Raw genomic sequence first — 18,870 nt, 5'->3', positions numbered from 1 at the left:
AAGGCAAATGGGTTCGTTCTAGATAACTACCACAGATAGTTTAACTGCGGCACGCACCAACTGAAACGGGGGTTGGGAGGATGAAAGGGCGAACTATTTGGGGAAACGATACTGACTTCCCTCCCCACCCCACCCCCGCCCAGGCCACTGATGAAATCCGTTTACCGAATCATAAAAACCCGGCGACGGGTTTACACGTAGTTATTTGAATATGTAAACACATGTGTTCAAATACATTCTTCTCTGTGTGAAGAAAAATTTATTGAGAGAATTCTCTGTGATTTCCTTTTTCAATTAAATCACAGGATAATAAATGGGAGAAGCCTGCTTGAAATATACCGCAACTACAGTAGTAACACATGTCCCATTATAACGACGTGGGCATCGATGGAGCCCGATTCATTATCGTCACGGTTTCCCCAAAAGCAACACAGATCCTCCGATTAAAATATTCCTTTGACATGCTTCTGTATTCGCAGCCTGCAACGGAGAGCTCACTAACATATTATTTCTTGGGCTGCTTTTACAGGCAGAATTGATCTATTCGGGGAAAAAAGCAAGCCCCTTAATTTCAAATATTGTGTAGAGTTTATCAGAGAGCAGAGCTGGGCTTTTAGAGGCTCACTAGTGGTTTCTGGTGGTTGCTATAACGAGCTAGAATTGGGGTAGATTTTGGTGGAGGGGAAAAAACGCACAAGAAAAGACAGAATCCAGAGTAGCGGAGACTTTGTGCCCCCGTTGGAGAGATGGTTGAGTCCTCGTCAAGGTTGCTGTGGTATCCCAGAAACACCATTCACTCCGAGCTGTGACCGCGCACCAACAACAGCAACAACTCCACTGCGCCGGGCTGAGGAGCAGGAATTAGGAGCTCGCGAATAATATGAAAGGGATCCGCAAAGGGGAAAGCCGAGCAAAGGAATCCAAACCCTGGGAGCCTGGCACGCGAAGATGCGCTAAATGTGGCCGCCTAGACTTCATCCTGATGAAGAAAATGGGGATTAAAAGTGGATTTACGTTTTGGAACCTCGTCTTTTTATTGACGGTGTCTTGTGTGAAAGGTAGGTCTGCTTTGGGGGTCCCCTCCGCTTTGGATGGAGGTGGGCTGACTTGTAGATGGAGAGAGGCTGGCAGCTTACTTTGCAATTTGCACCGATAAAATAATCATGATAATACTAAAGAAGGAGTTGATTCACAGCTCGTTCTCCCTCCCTCAGATAGGAAATGCATTTTGCTTGCCAGATTTGGCGTTCAATGCGGTGATTGAGCTTGTGCTCAATAAATATTCTTGCAGTATGCTCAAACGAATACGTGAGTTGGTTAGTATAGCCTCTAACTAGTGGATATCCAGGCAGAATTCCTCTGCAAGACTTTTCTTAGTGGTGAGGATTACCTTGATTTCTCGTCAGATCACTAGGGGTTGATGCTTTGGGTGGAATATTTATATTAAAGACTGGTCTAAATGCTTTTTAACCCTTTCAGGAAAGAAAGTTACCGATGTGCTAGGAATGTGTTGATTTTAAATGCATGAGGGCACAGGGATCTTCCAAGCACTGCCACACCATCATGAATGTCTGCATGCATATGTATGTAAATTATTTCTACGTGGGCTTCTATGCAATGTTAAATGTAGGGGAGCTTCCCTAGGACCTGTGGTAGAGGTTTGGCAAAAAATGAGGCTTTCAAAGGGTCTGAAATGCCATGAAGTGTAAAGAACCACCTTAGGGGATGAATGAAGGTAGGAGGAAAGTCATTAGCTGACGACCAAAAAGAAAATCCCCAGCAAGTCTCAGCGTTCAGACAGGTAGAGTGAGTGTCACATGCACAGACAAGGGGAGGGGGTAGATGAGATGTAAAAATGCATTCCCAAGCAGGAAGGCAAGGGACAGTCAGGATCATCGGAAAAAGAGCTGTCCTTTGGGAGAAAATAGATCCATAGCTCTCTTCCACAACTTCTCCTGCACCCTGCTGCCCATTAATTGCTGCAAAGAATACTCAGGAGGTGTCTATGACTCATGCCATCATTTTTTGAACAATCACCTCTCCATACTCATGGCAGCTCCAATAGACGCGATGGATGTTGCTTTCAGTGAAGCTAGTTTCAAATCCCGGGTGTCTGTGTGTCGCGGGGGGGCGGGGGATCGCGGGAAAGGGGGTGCTGTTTTGGCCCAGGCGCGCCAGGGCTGTCAACACAAACTGGACGCTTCTTCCTTTGTAAAGGAGTGCCTCTCTGAACCGCAATGGGGCCGCGTCTCTATGAAACAGTTTATTGTCCAGCTTGCAGCTGGCTGTCCCCCCACGGAAGGCGGCTCATTTGCATTCAGTGGAAATGATAATTCATGTTTTGGGAGGAGGGAGCTGGAGAGGTTACCTCTCCCTCTACTATGACCAATGATGGGTGGCATGTCTCGAATTTTAATTTACATCCCAAAATGCCAGGAAGTCGCCCCGGTCTCTGTGGCAGCAACTGCCTTGTAATCCCAACCTCCTCCTTAAAGCTTGATTTTTCCTTTCCCTCTGGGGCCTCAGAGCAGCTCTGAGCCGAAAAGCTTGTCCTAAGTGGCACAACTACACTGCCTAATGTACAAAACGCGGCTCAGGATGCTTACAAGGTTTCTTTGTCGCTGGCTCGACATGTGAGGAGCCACACATTTATGCTTGGTTCGCCTGCCACTGGGAGTTGGTGGTTAATGGATGGCCCTGGGGCTGCCTGCTACACGCGCGCTCCGCGTGGGGGAGGCGCGAATAGCCAGCAGCAGCCCTGGCAGAAAAATGTAAGGGTGACTCCTGTGAGAAGATGACCAGGGTTTAAGTGCGAGTTTTCCTGTGATACCTGTTGAGCCAAAACACATTCGGGGGCAGATGAGGGGGAGGGAAGTCTCCGAAGCGGGGCAAGCATTCCAGCCTGACAAACGCTGATCCGCGCCGCCTGCAATTAGAGCTCCCGCTGCCCGCACCTACCGTATTTTCCGAATGAGATGCGCCGATAGAAAGGAAAGGCGCGTTAATTTACTTTGGACTGATATAATCGGTTTAGCTTTGGAGATATTGAGAAGGAAGGGAATGTCATGGCCTTCTTTGATCCTGTGCAAAAATCAATATTCTACAAACTATACGAAAAAAAATTTTTTTTTCCAGTGTCAATAAAGTTATTCATTGTCACTCAACTGGCACTTGGAAGGCATCTCGTACATTTTGAGACTCGGAATACTGTCCCCAAATTCTGAGAAACTCGCATAGGCTGTATGTTTTAGACCTACTGTCAATCTCCGAATGATGCCAATTTTGATAGTTGCTTGTTACTCTCCGTTTCCTCATTTTTTTCATTTCACCTGTCTCAAGGCTTTCCTAAAGCCAAGATTGCTGCAATGCCTTAAACGTTGTTTGCCCCAATGTCTATGCCCGCTTTTGTCTCCTATACTTTCTTCTGCACTGTCAGGTCCATGGAAAATCTCAGACTGGGGAGCCGTTGTAAGGATTTTGCAGATTCTAATCTAGACTAGCGTGAGGGTCCAGGAAGTCAGAGGCACGCAGTTTTCCACGTGAACAGGTCTAGCCACGAGAATTCCACCATCTGCCTACAATTTTCACCCCTCCACCATCTCACCTTTTCGTGCAACAGCAATGACAAAGAGGCTTAGTGGGAGGAAACGCCTCAGAGTGTAGAAAGTGGTCTTAGGTAGGTAGGCCTGAACCACTCGGGTGGGGCTGAAAAGGAAAACAACCTTTAACTGGCGTTTCATTTCCACTGTCATCATGTGAAATAATAGGCTGTGGAGGGCACCAAATTGAGGGGTGGGGCAGGACAGGTGCTGCTTAGACTTGATCCATGCCTATTTCTCACTGAACACCCCTCCTTCCCCCCACACACGTACACATGCACACACACAGGCAGAGGTTTCTGAAATGCCTCCAGCTGCAGCGTGTCTGTTTAGGTCTCACCCAGATAGAAACTGTGAATCTCCAAGTCGTGCTGAAGCGTCCCGCCCATGTAAAGAGACACCCATGGGATGCTTTCCCACGCTGCTTGTCAATGGATCCCAGGGGAACACACACCGTGCAGCGAAGGTACTGCGAAGGCACAGATCTCTGGGTAGGCAGCAGGTGGGAGACCGGGTGCGTCGTCGCGCACCCCACGCCAGAGCGTCTTTCCAAGGATTCTTGCCAGAGCTACTTCTTGAAGGATCCACGTTTCTGCTTGTGCTCTGAGATTCCAAGGAGACACTACTCCTGCCACAGAGGTCTTTTGGAAAAGTGGAAATCGCATCATCTCCCGCAGTTAGTTGCCACTAGAGAGGGGCGCGGGTGTCTTATGAGGGGGAAGAGCTGCCAGAGGCACTCATTAGTATCTTTAACGACGCCTGCCCAGGTGGCCATGTCCGCAGCTTTCAGCCCTGCGTGTGTCCCTGGGGACTGACACCCTCAGTCCTCGCCCATAAGGCGACAGTTTTTCCCAACACATCAGGAAAAGATCTGTCTTAGCTTGAGAGAGCTTTACAAAGGGGACTGGGGGAAGGGGAGTCAATGTCTTTTCAAAACGGTAACAGCAAACAAAAACCCACCTGGCCAAAACCATTATCAAAACCCTTCCCCCAACACTAGCAGGACTGAGACACCCACTGAAAGGTAACCTTTGTGTTTGAGTCAGGGGCCCCTCCTGCTGTAGTTTGGACAGGTTCCCCTCCCTCACATCTATTTCCTCTGGGAATACTTATTAATTTCTTTAAGAAGACCAGCCTCCCTGAATTTTTCATGGACCATCCGTGGTTGAAACTGAGTGGCTGACTTGGCTCTTGATGTGCGTGTGTGTGTGTGCGCGCGCGCGTGTGTGTGCGTGCGTGTGTGTGTGTGTGTGTGTGTGTTGCTGGGAGGAGGACACATGAATTGACACGGAGAAGCCTTTAGGAGGCTCCGAGGGTGGGTGTGAATGTGTCCTAGGCGGAAACGCCTGGCGGGTAACAGTGCGTTAATGTTCCCAGGACTCCAGATGGTCAGTGGTGATGCGACCACTGCTGTCACGATGAAACAGAAGTGCGGAGGAAGCTCCCTTTCTCCAGGCGGACCGCAGCGCTGTCCTCACTCAAATAACTTATCTAAGACGCACTCGGGGAGTTCGGAAAGCACACTGGGGAAACAATGAGTGGGGATTGTGGCTCTTCTACAACGTCCCTGTCCCCCAGATCCGTTCAACGAGGAGGGAAAGGCCAGCAGGAGGGCAGCCCCCAGGCTCAAGTGCTGCAAGGGCTTAGTTAGACTCTAAGGGAGAAAGCAGAAGAAATTAAACAGCACAGTGTCATCTGAGTAGCCAAGGTGGTCTTCTCCCAGCCCCGCTGGAGTGGCCAGCTAAGGGGTTGACACGGGGGCGCGCACGGGGATTGCTGTGCATTGCAGAATAATAATGAAGGAGGACAACCAAGGGAAGAAAGATCGGCTCAGGCATGAGGCGGGTTCTCTTCTCCCTGAACGCGGTGCTGCCTTTGGGGAGGCTTTGCACCACCAAGCTGCTAAGTTAACCCAATTTACCCGACTGACAGGGCTTGAACAGTATTCGGAGCTGAACTGCACCGGACAGTTAGCTTGTTGAAAGCTCTCTGAAATGTCCTTTTGCAGCACCGTACTTTCCGGAATCATCTGGTTGGGGAGGAGGCGGGTGCTGCATCACGCCCTCATTGGAAGAGTATGTGAGCAGAAATTATTAAGGAGCAGGTTTCAGCATCTTGAAAACCTGACGCCAGCTCCCTTGAGATCCTTCAAGGAGAAAAAGAGCAGAATTACTCAATAAATTAAGTACTCCAGGAGCAAAGGCTTCGTTCCAGTAGTTATTACCATTCATGATCTTAATTAGCATTTCTATTTGTGGGGTAGCTGAATGGGTTTGGAGTATACACGTCTTTTCCCTAAACACAAAATTTGGTGTCTACAGAACAATGAAATAACAGATAGACACCAAATGTCATCTGTACATGGTTCTAAGTACAGTAAAACTCTATCATAAGTGAAAGCTGATAAAAAAAAAAAAAAAGTAGGAGAGGTGTGCAGTTAATAATGCCTTTGTACTTATGTGGGGAATAAAACTCTGACCTTAAAACGCTTTTCTAAGATCTCAAATGCAAAAAAGTGGAAGGAACTAAAGTTTACTTCCTTACCCTTCAAATATACTTCTCCATGTGTTCCAAAGGGTGTTTCTCTTCTACTTACTCATCAGGGGCTTCAGAAATGGCTTAAGGATATCAAACACCTTCAGTATTTTGTCTATTTGAAAGCACCAAGCATATGCCTGGTAAGGCACCGGTTCCTTTAGGCAGCATGACCATTTGAGAAAATACGCCATCTTGAACTTTGAGTTCCAAGATTTGGAAAATTAGAAATAAAATGGTTGTAAATGAGAGATTAAGAAAATAATGTGTAAGATACAAATAAAATCTAAGAACATTTTATTTTATCTACATATATATTAAAACATGTTAGCTATTTTTTCCCTATCTCTTTCTTCTGTTCCCTTTACTCATAATCCGAAGGAGTATATAATTTAGAATACAGTGGAAATACTGATTTGCACTTTGGATGAGTACGTGAATGGTGCCATTACAGACACTGTGATTACCAAATCCATCTTTCTGCTCTCAGAGTGAGCAGGTGGGTGATTCACGGTATTTCCAGGTATACCTATCTCCTTGCTTGCAAGGTTTTCTAAGAATCAGGCCCCTTGTGAGGTTCTTATTCTCTTCAGGAACATCACTTTTCAAAGTATCACAGAGAAATACAATTTGTTGAAGACCTTCCGGTATTCACAGCCTCAATGCTGATGGTCACCTTTCCTTCTCTTAAGGCCCCAGTCTTGCAGCCATCAAATATATTTCATGTGCTAAGGCCCTTTGCTAAGCTATTGTTTGGTGCTGGTTAAGGATTCCTAATGATTAATATTTTCTATATAGTGATAATTTGCCACCGGCAACCTAATTTGAAATCTCTAAAATGTCTAAATTTATATTAACATATGCATTATATACCTGTGGTTGGACGGAAAATAACAATGACAATTATGTGGCATTAGATATCACCACATTATTCAGTTCAGGCCCTTAAATGTTTGGACTACAGTGATTTTCAAAGTGTTCTCCAACAAGTAGTACCAGCATATTCTAAAAACTTTTTAGCGACAAAAATACCTCAGTTTCCCAGATAAGGTCTGTTGAATTAGATGCTTTGGGAGTTGGGCACAGACACTGGTGGTTTTAACAAGTCATCTAGGTAAGTCCTGATTGCACTGTAAAATTTGAGCAACACTACGGTAAAGTGGAAAGAGCAACGGCTCTGGAGCCACTGAAGGTCAAATAATGATTTTTGCCAACAATTATCTTTGGACTAGCAATTCAATTTTCCTAAGCTTCAGTTTTATTATCTGTAAAAAAAAAAAAAAAAAATACATGACAATATCGGGAGTTTATAGGGAGATGACATAAATCACGTGCCTAGCCCAGTGCTTGGCACTAGTAGCTATTGCTGATATTATTTAAATAAACTTGCACATGCAAAGCCTGTATGAACTCACACTTTATCTCTAACACCACCACCTTCACTTTTCCATAACAGTAAATAAAAAGTGTAGCCTCTTCTCACTAGCTATTATTTCACTTTGGCTAAGTTCCCAGGCTATTATACAGCTGAGAAACACTCTGAAACTGCTGCTTATCACCTTTACACATTTGCTTCTGGGGCTGGCTATATGAATAAGGGGCAGACTCACAGCTCAAAAAATAAAAGAAAGAAAAGAAAAAAAAAAAAAAGAAAAAATGCTTCCTCTATTCCTGTGCTGATTTCATGCCTTGCATTCTGATATTGATTTCTTTTAATAGTGATTGATTAATGTACTAACATGAATTTGTTCATTCATCTTGTCACAAATCATGACATTCATAGGTCCTTAAATATCAACTAGTTCACTGCTCATATATTATACAATAAGCGCACATGCCAAGAAAGGACAAGTAATTTTTGGTAGTTTACAAAGACCATTAATTCCAGAACTGAGACTAGATGACAGGGCATTCAAGCGCATGTTCAATTCTTTTTCTACTTTACCTTATCAATTTTATTAGAAAGTTAGCTCAGATGACACCAATGAAGATAGTCAATCAGAAAAATTAATATTTCAGTACTATATATCAATTAGTATTTGTAATTATATCTTTGCGGTAAAATTTTAAAAATGATACTTACTTATTTGGTAGAAGACAAAAGGAGATAATTATGGAATGAAAAACTTTTCTAAATCTGATATAATGTGTACTTCAAATAAATAACTAATTGTATCTTCAGTAAAATTTATTTCTTGACTTACAAGTCTATAAATAAATCAGTGTATTGACTTTTTCATGTCTCAAAAGAACATTGAGGAGCAGTACTTAAAATCAAATTTTTATTTATTTCTTATAATCTGTACACAATTTCTTACTTAAAAGCTTTTAAATCTAGATAAATAGTTCTATCTTTAGTTTTTCATGGGTTTTATTACATTTAAGTCATATTTACATGAGATTTATGCATTCTCTCTAGTCACATTTTCATCTGCATATTTTTTCACATGACATATATAAGACAATTGTCATTCAAAATTCTATAAGAAACAATAATACATTTTATAAATATTAATGGTATAAGAACAATCCATGTGTTAAGTGGTTACCCTCAATTTTAGTGATATTTGAAATATTTTTAAAGACATTTTATGATATGGGAGTAAAATTTGTGAAGTTAATAAATTCTACTCTTTGAGGAGTTGAAATGTTCAGAAAATGATTGAAATATATAAAAAGTAATGAGTGATTCCCTTAAAAAGCTAAGTCTGTAATGTTGAAGATTATGAAGCTTTTCTTTGCTTGATGTTAGCAATTTTTAAAGGAATATTAATGGTCATGAGTTTAAAATAATAGTGGGGATTTTTTTTTTAACTATGACATTAAAAAATATGATCAAATACTACTTTGAGAGGAAGTTTGTAAATGGAAACAGACTCCATAAAAGTAGACTTATTACATCCCAAATAACTAAAAAAGCAAGGACTTTACCATAGTTTTCTGTTATACAAGTTTATCTGGTTGACTCCAGAATAATCAGAGTTACTATATAGAGAGGATAGGAGACATTCTTATGTTTTGGGAAATGGTACCAGGATAAAATTCTTTGTTGTGTCTTTTCATGTGTGATGTTTTACGCTAAGCCCTTAGCTAAAGTGTCCTTTACATCTCAAACAGTTCTTTTCTCCCTTGTCTTCCTGTATTGAATTCTAGTAAGTATCTTTGAGATAGCTATTATCTCCTATATAGAGATTATTATCTCCATTTTCAAATAATAAACATTTTCCTGAGCCCAAAGTTCAATGATTTGCCAGGATCATACAGTTTGCTAGTGGTTAAGTGAAATCTGAAAGGATAATAGATTCATAAGCCATAGACTTACCAAAATCTAAAAGAAAAATGTAAATGACTAAATTACCAATTAAACCTCTTCATTTTTAAGAGAATCACTGAGCCCCTGAAAATACAACTTAGGAGAAAGCTTAAGATCAATAGTCATGATTAGATAGATAGATAGATAGATAGATAGATAGATAGATAGATATCCCACAATTACAATCACACAAAACTTAATTGGTTTTGTAATTTTCAACATCTTTCATTTAACTTGACTAAGTTTGTTCTCTAAATGATCTGTACAATAGATGTAAAAGATGTTTTCTAATTTTATAATAGCAAGCAAAGTAAATGCATAGATAATACATATGTTAAATATGACACTATAAAATATAAAACTAGCACACTAAGATAAAACAGATATAAACATTATAACTGTTAGCTCCTAATGGAGAGCTCTTGAGTAAAATTTAAAATTTATGAAAGCAGATACATTTATGAACTTCACATATAAAATAATTGATAAAATTGTATCATAAGCATTGAAAAATAAAATTGTTTTATTTGGTATCTTAATCTTCCACTCAGCTCTACACAATTTAAAGGATATGAAAGTTCTCACAGTGTCCCCAATCTAGTGTTTACTAGGCAGGAAATGTGCATTAGATTTATTTGTGGGGGCAAATACATATTTTTCAAAATTGAAATATGCATATCCAAGTTCCATTCACAAAGTCTATTTCAGTCCATAAGTGCCCTTTAGTTAAAAATTCAGGGGTAGCTGTGTATCTTGACATAGAAGAGGGGACAGGCCAGAAAAATGAAATGGCTTGCTAAGCTAGAGAGTGAAAACCAGTCTTTACCTGTCCAGTGTACTTTTCTTGTATTTGATACTGTTTTATGAGCCCCTTTTTTTCTTAGACATAATTGGTTTATGAGAGTAAAGCTCATTGAAAGGAGAGACCACTGTGCCTACCCCAACATCCTGATCAGAATTAAAATTACACTTTTTGAAGTAATTGTGTAAGGAGACACAGATATATATTAATACAGGCAAATGGGAAATTTCACATGCAATCTAAAGATTAACTTAAGGATTACCTGGGGGGAATATAGATATACATCACTCTATGAAAGAAAAAATGCTTTTATTAAATTATACTTAAGTGCTCAAATTTAGCATTACATTTTCTTGTAAAGGTGATAAAATATATTTTCATATATAATTATATTACTTTTGTCATTTCTAAACTTTACAGACTCTCTGAATATAAACTAGCCTTTTTCTACATGCATTATTAAAGCTTTATTTGTTGTTATATTTCAGAAATTTTATTTTAACCTGTCTTTTTAATTTTAAAAGTAAGTTATCCTAATAATGTTCTCATGTGTATTAGTCATAGGATATACTTATTGCATTTAATACTTCTTCATAGGCCATTCTTATTTTAAATAGTTTTGATATATGATCTTACGACAGGTAGATGTACATTTCTCCAAGGTTGGCAATGTCCCAGATAAAGGTACATTTATAATTTGTCTCCAAGTCTGTTTTCTACAATTATTCATTCCAAAATTTTATTTAATGTTGAAAATTGATCATCAGACAAGTTCTTCATTTTAGAATGCATCTGATTGTTGTTCATATTTGTTTGATTTTATTGAGATTTAAAATCAGAAATTCACTTGAAATCTCATTTTCATGATTTAGGGAGAGGTAGATAATCAAAACAACATTTCCCAAACTAGTTCACATTCCTATTAGCCATTTGTTTCTTCTTTGATAGCTACTTAATAAAACTTTCAGCTGTTTTGTTATTTGATATTATTTGATATTAGTCTAATTTCTCAAATATGTATTTTAGCCTCATATCGGGCTATGTTTTGTTTCTTTTAAATCTTTTTATCTTTGTTTTCTTGTTTACATTATGGGAGTTATCTGATTTGAAAGACATTTGAGGAAAAAATGTTCTTATTTTATTTTCTCCTAAAGTAACACATAAGGTACCACATAATGGATACACCCACAGTGAAGTTTATCAACTTAGTCAATACGTAAAAAAAAATAAGCTTTAAATTAAGCTAATTTGTAATTTTTAGAAGTGATTTAGTTTTCATTTTTTAAACTATATATATTTTCATTATGCAGAAATGGTTCCTCTGAATCCATTATCAGAAGTATAATTTGAATCTCAACTAAATGTCAGTAATGAATTTATGCTGAGCTACCTGCATTTTCTAATATTGAGCTCTGTGTTGCTAAAGGCTGCATATGCAAGATAAGGGATCAAAGTTAGAAAAACTGGCAAAAAAATACAGTTGACTCTTTTGGAGATGAAACATACTCTACCTTGAATTTACTGACTCCACACTCTAAGTGACCTAACTATGTACTCTAGACAAAATGTTTACTCAGTGTTCACATATATGGAGAAATCTGGAGTTAAGGTTTTTTGGCTGATGTCTAAATCAAAACAGCTGAACTGATTCAAATGTTTTTGTGTAAATAAATTTGCATCCAGGCTGCTAATTTGTGTGCCAACTTTCAGCTTCCTAGTTTTTAAGATTATGGAAATGATAAAACTTCTAAATGAAGTTCGTAATAGAAATGCTGACAGGCTCATAATTACCTGTATTGAATTCATGTTCAAGGCTCTTTTTACAGCTTTTTAACAAACTTCCATCTTCATATCCTGCCAGTACTCGAGTACTCTTTTATTTGTTTAATCTTTTTAAAGGAAGTCAAACAGAAACCCTTAAGATCAATTTTCTAGAAAAGTGCTAGAAAACTTTTAATATCTGTGTTAGATTGGGAGTCTTCGTTAATATATTAATAAGTAAACATCAGAAATGACATATTGACCGTACTTTTTATATACTGCCAATTTGTGAGTTCTTAGAAACTAGCCATTTTTCAATCATTTAAAGATTACTAATTTTCCCGTCTTCACAAAAATTATTAAAAATTTCCTATTTTAGAAATACTTTATATTCTAATTATGTAATGCTTTCAAAAGCAAATTCACAAAGGCCTAAAAACAAATTGGAAGATGTTAGACATATTAAGTTTATCATTTGCTATTTCATGTAAATATCAAATTAATTGTTTTTATAATTTTGTTTTGGCTAAAGTAAAATTTAGTATATTATGTTTTATGTATTAGAACAGTGTTATTTTGAAGTGAGTATTATGGGATTGACATCATTTAAGTTGTGAAGGATTCAATGATCAGTAAGTTTTATTTCTGCAAAACAACTAATGGATTATTTATCAGCTCTAGAACTCTTTGACACATTCCTTCAGCTATCAATTATTTACTGAGAATCAGTATGGGTCAGACTCTTGCCTAGACTTTGAGAATATAGGGATGAAGGTCTAGTCCCCATCCTAAAGGAAGTCATTGTCTATTTGAAGAGGGCTTTCTGTGTATATAATACCAAAACAATCTGATTAATGTAAAATTGTTTAGTTCTTCAATGGGATTTTCTTCTCATGTAAATATCAGTGTGGTTAATACCACCTTTATTTATATATCATATATATTGTATCTTTACCTTACCACAGGTAAATATAGCATTCTACAGACTCTGTTTGTAACTTTCCAATGAAAGGCATCATTTTTGCAATTTAACCTAATGTAATTTTCCCTTGTAATTTCCAATTAAAATGTTTATTGACTCCCATCTGTTCAGCCAACTGATATTAACTAGTTTATCCAGTATTAATGACGATCTCACATGTATTTCTTTAATAGTGTTTGTACAATTATATAATCATTTGTGATCACCAAATTGTGCTCTTACAGAATTTTTTTTTTTTTTTTTTTTTTTTAATATTTGCTCCTGTCTCAGAACTCCTCCTTGGCTTCTTAATACTTTCAATTTAAATTGAAATCTCTGTCCCTTATTTCATGATTCACATGAAAGAAACCTGAACTAACTTATCAAGGTCAACACCTAAAAAGAGCAAGGAAATTAGCTAAATACAAATATAACAGATTTAGTAATTTTTTTCCCTTTGTTATTATTGTCTTTACTGAAGATGTGTGTTGATGAAGCACAGTTTTTCAATAAGTACATTATGTTTTGTTTTGATTCTAATCTGTGAGGTTAAGAGTAATAAATGAAGACATAATGGGGAAAATACTCCCATCTCATCAATGTTAATTTTGCTACATAGGAGTTTGGTAAAATGATCTATGTTTACAAAGTTTGGAGAGTCATCAAATTTCATCATGTATTTTACATTTTTCTCATTCCTGCCAGGCATATTATTTTGATGATTCATGTTATTCTGATATTTGTACCAACAGATTACTTCAGAACTACCAAACTACCTCCTTATTCCCTTTCACATTCTATAAGTCACATTTCTTGATGAGCTAATAATGACTTATTGTGTAAGAAGCCAGATTTAATGCTTATTAACACAACAAATAGTACAGGTTTTCTTCCTATTACTGAGCCTCAAAATCTTGATTATTAATGTAAGATCAGAACTATGCATTTCCATATCTATGGGAATTTCTATTTTTTCTGCTTTGATAATTTCAATGAAATTAGTACATTTTGAAGCTGGAGATAAAATGGCTTTGGGTAACATGCATCGTTTTACTTAACTTTATACAACTAAAGTAAAGCACTTCCATGTGTTTTAGGACGAATTTCAACAATCTCCATAACACGTAGCATAAAGATGACCTATTTAAATCTTATACTAATTCATGTGACATAATATGCATTACATGCTGATTTGGTTCCATCAATATCCCAACATCAGCATTTAAGATTCTTCTTTTTTTATCTTTGACATATCAAAGAAGAAAGTGGTCCCTTTACATTTGACCAAGCTGTATTATACAAAGAAACAACCATTAACACCATAGCTCTGTGCTGCCTTTCAACTCGCTTTGTTTTTCCTCCTTAAATTTCAACTCGATTTCAAAGTATCGCTGACAATTTACATATAACAGCAATATCATAACATGCACTGCTTGCCTAAAATGCAGTGGAGAGGCTGTCAAGTCAGCTTGTTTACTGTAAGTACAAAAGAGAATCTGAGAGAAGCTACCTATAAGAGGTATAGGCAGTCAAGAATGATAACTATGTGAGGTAATGCAATTGTTAGTTAGATTTCATCATTCTACAATGTATACATCAGGTTGAGCATCCCTGTGAAAATTTGAAATTCAAAATACTCAAGAATTTGACACTTTTTGAGGTCTGACATGGTTCCACAAGTGGAAAATTTCATATCTGACCTTATGTGATGAATCACAGTAAAAAATTATTTTAATAAACCAAATTATTAAAAACATTTAGAAAATTACATTTAGACTATATATATTACACAATTATATTCAGGTTACATACATATTATGTATATGAAACATAAGTACATTTTTTGTTTAGACTTGGGTTCCATTCCCAAGATATTTCTTTGTGTATATACACATATTCAAATTTTTTAAAAATCTGAGATCTAGAACACTTCTCATTCCAAGCAGTTTGAATAAGGGATGCTCAATCTACACTTTAAACTATCATGTTGTAGTTGATATCTACGTACAATGTTATCTTACACTCTGTGGGCCACACTCACTTTTCCAGTGTTTTGTTGTGGGTTGTTTCTTTGTTTTGCGTGTTTTCATCTTTCACCTCTACAAGCCAGCTCCCTAGGACAGGGTCTTGTTTCTAACCCATCACTACCTTAACTTGAGAGTGATACTCTGTTGCCTCCATGGTACCACTCTTCCATGAAATTCTACATGGCCCAAAAACTTCACTGCAACACACAGTCTCTGTTTGTTTTATTTCAGACTTACAGAGGAATACCACATGGATTGACTTTCACTTAAATAACTGTAAGATACAAACAAACGAGGTCAAGTTTGAATCAAGTGATCTTTGCTAGATCAGCAAGCTCTCTAAGAAGAATGTTTAGATAAAAGCAGCAAATTTGCTACGTATGCATCACGTACTTCTTAAACCCCAAATTTAATGTGTAGGAGCAGAGGGAAAGCTTTTCTTCCTTCCTCTTTGAAGGTGCTCTGAAATGACTGTCAATAAAGAGATTAACAGAGGAAAAAAGCATACAATTTTCTACTGTGCATATGGGCATAAAGGAAGCCCCACAAAGAAGAGACTCAAAGAAAAGTCAGATGGTTGAGGCTTAAATACCTTCTTCATAGAGGACAGGGAAATGAGAAGAGGGGGCAATGGCAGTAGTTAATTTTAGGGGTAATAAATGATTTACAGGGGGAGATAAGTGAGTTCCAAAAAACAATGACCTGGGAGAAATTTCCTCTGAGTTCTTGCGGAGGTGGCAGCAAGGTGAGGGACAGAACTTTGCTGTGAAGCAAAGCTGTCTTATTATTCAGATAATGTTTCCCAGTAATCACTCAAAGCTGTCCTTCGGCAAATAGATAAAATTCTATCTGTGTGGTTTTTAGTCTCTTGTCTTCATTAGTGGTTAATCTTTCCAGGGTATTGGATAAATCTTTCCTGGCTATTTCCTGGGTATTACATCAGTTGCCTTCCTTTGGGAAAGAAATTTTATTAGTCAGATAAGAAAATTCCAGAAAAAGTCCTTCCTTGTACTTGGGGAAAAATAGAGGATGGCTAGGGGAAGAGGAGGATGGGAAGGGCAGAAGGAGACCTTGGTTCTGAATCTTATTTCTGAGGCTTATCTATTTCGGTTCAAAGTATTCAGCATGCCAAAGTGCCAAACTTTCAGGGTATCATTTTCTGAGCCCCGAAAAAATACAGTCGACAAAATTTTATAGAGTGAATAAATACAATGTAAACATGAAGTATATGCATTCTTACTAGTTGGATATTTAAGCACAAATATTTCTAATTTATAAAATTTGTGCCCTATATTTTGCTTCAACTTTTATTATAGTTAATTTTTCTTCAAAGAGCTTGTGAAAACACTCTTGTCCGTAGGAAAAGTCATTAGGCATTTTAAATTTATCTGCTTCTTCATTTCTTTGCTCATCTTCATGGCAGGAAAAGAAACTAATATTCATTGTCATCCCAATCACAGTGCAATTATCTTGGGATAAACCCTGCTTAACCCTGGTTGGCAATTCTTTTCATATGTGATTGTGTTCTATTTGCCAATATTTGGTTCATTTTGACTCTGGATTCATTATAATTTTTTTTCTCTTTTGGTTTTAGAAATTTGGAGTATGAAAAGCATATTTGTTTAAATTATCTTGTTATGTATTCTTTGGGTTTTTTTCTAATTATTTTTTGCATCGGGTTTGGGTTTTATAATGTCAGTTATATTTATTTTTATCAGTAGTATTTCTTTGAATGATTTGCTAATATTTATACAAGTCATCATCATATAATAATTTAATTTCTTTCTTTATTTTTTGTTTTTTTAAACAAAATCTGATTGGAGTGCAATGGGCCATCTCAGCTACTACAACCTCTGACTCCCAGGTTCAAGAACTTCCCCCTGCCTCAGGCTCCCAAGTAGCTGGGACTGCAGACGACTGACAAGTCCTGATAATTGTTTTATTTTTTAGTAGAGATGGGGTTTCACCATGTTGCCAGGCTAGTCTTCAACTCCTGACCTCAGGTGATCCATCCGCCTCAGCCTCCCAAACTGCTGGGATTACAGGCGTGAGCTACCCCTCCTGGCCTTATTAATATTTCTTATTTTATATTTTATATATATATACACACACACACACACACGTATACACATTTTATTTTTGTTTTAACCCATAGTCTAAGAATTTTACTAATATTTTTTCTAGGAATAAAATGGTATACATAAATATTGAGCATTTTTTTCTAATTTTATTTCTATTTAGTTTTACTACTTCTGTTTTGTTTCCTTTGCTGCCTTCCAAAATTTAAGGAGAGGAATTTCATTGTGTTTGTATTTTTTTAGCTGTCTTACTATGGTATGTATAACATTTTTTTCTAAGTACTCTTTGAGAAAATATTATTAATTCAGTATGTTGAAAAATTATATAATCATTTTAATTTTGATTCTGAATCCCCTCCTTCATTTAGTCAGTGCATATGAGAATTCATTTTATTTTACAATTTATATATTTTTTGTTATTTCTAATTTTAAAGCATTGTGTTTTGTTCGATATGATGTGGGGCAAAGCTTTTCATTTACCAAGTATATCTACATCACCCAGTATGTAAATGGTTTTAAAAAATGTTTATGTAAGTTGAGACCTATTTTAATATTGCCTATTTGTTGCAAACTCCTCATGTCTTGGTAATTTTTGTATTTTATGTTTCATAGTATTATTTGAGATCTTCAATTTCTACTTTACTTCCTAATCACTACTGCTTTTGTTAGCTTCAAATTATTTTCTTTGGATATTATCTGAAATATAAAAATGTAAATTTTAAGTTTTAATTAGATATTTCTGGCATTTATACTTCAATAACCATTCAAAGAGCTTCTGTTTTTTAAGCCTACCATTAGATTAGTGTGATTGAATGAGTTATAAATAGTTAAATGATGATTTCTACATGCCATCAAAGATTCACAATTCATTCCAATGGAAAAAAAGTTAGCAAATAAATAATTCTAATATACTTTAATAGACACTATTATAAAGGAGATAAAAAGCACTGTGGGAGTTAGACAACAGTGATGAACTTCTCTGAGAAAGAATAAATTGAATTTCTGATAAAATTATGATTTGAGTAGTGTGCTGGTGCTTCCCAAGTAAAGAATTGAGAGCATGAGGAAAAGCTGCACTCCAGACCCAAGGACTGTAATATGTACCATCTTTTTATCAATAGTCATTTCTAAATCTGCCCCAACAACAAGCAGAGGTTTTTATGCAGACTAGTTCTTCAAAAATCACCAGATGATGTTGGGGTAAACATATATTATGCCTCCATGTAGTAAACTTTAAAAAAACACAAGTGTAGGCCGGGTGCGGTGACTCATGCCTATAATCCCAGCACTTTGGGAGGCCAAGGCAGGTAGATCACCTGAGGCCAAGAGTTTGAGACCAGCTTGGCCAACATGGTGAAACCTTGTCTTTACTAAAAATACAAAAATTAGCCAGGCGTGGTGGCAAGTGCCTGTAATCCCATCTACTCGGAGGCAGAGGCAGGAGAATCGATTGAATCCAGGAGGTGAAGGTTTCAGTGAACCAAGATCGCGCCACTGCACTCCAGCCTTGGCGACAGTGAGATCCTGTCTAAACAAAACAAAACAAAACAAAACAACAACAACAAAAAACAAGTGTATAAAAATATCACATATACCCTTTAAATATGTACAAATATTATGTATAATGTACATAAATTCTATTTTACCTCCCATCCAACTAACTCAATATTTATCAAGATGGCCCCAAATGTCTTTCAGGTGCAGAAGCTTTGGTACTACTGTGGTCCTCTGTAAGTCTGGAATTGGCTAAATTTCTCCAATTAAGTTTGTCCCCTGTTGGAAAGTTACAGATAT

The 18,870-nt window shown here is 37.2% G+C and overlaps 1 protein-coding gene across 1 annotated transcript in view; it reads left to right on the top strand.

Annotated features, from left to right (window-relative positions):
• Positions 1-795: 795 nt before the first annotated feature.
• CSMD3 (CUB and Sushi multiple domains 3) overlaps positions 796-18,870 on the top strand; it is a 1,224,761-nt gene continuing 1,206,686 nt past the window's right edge. Inside the window, exon 1 of the mRNA XM_015145899.3 lies at positions 796-1,058. Within this exon, the coding sequence (XP_015001385.2) occupies positions 881-1,058 (178 nt within the window). The 5' untranslated portion in view covers positions 796-880. The remainder of the gene's footprint in view (positions 1,059-18,870) is intronic.

This window comes from Macaca mulatta, chromosome 8, assembly GCF_049350105.2.
Source record: "Macaca mulatta isolate MMU2019108-1 chromosome 8, T2T-MMU8v2.0, whole genome shotgun sequence".
NCBI lineage: Eukaryota > Metazoa > Chordata > Mammalia > Primates > Cercopithecidae > Macaca > Macaca mulatta.
This window is presented reverse-complemented; position numbering and strand designations above follow the sequence as displayed.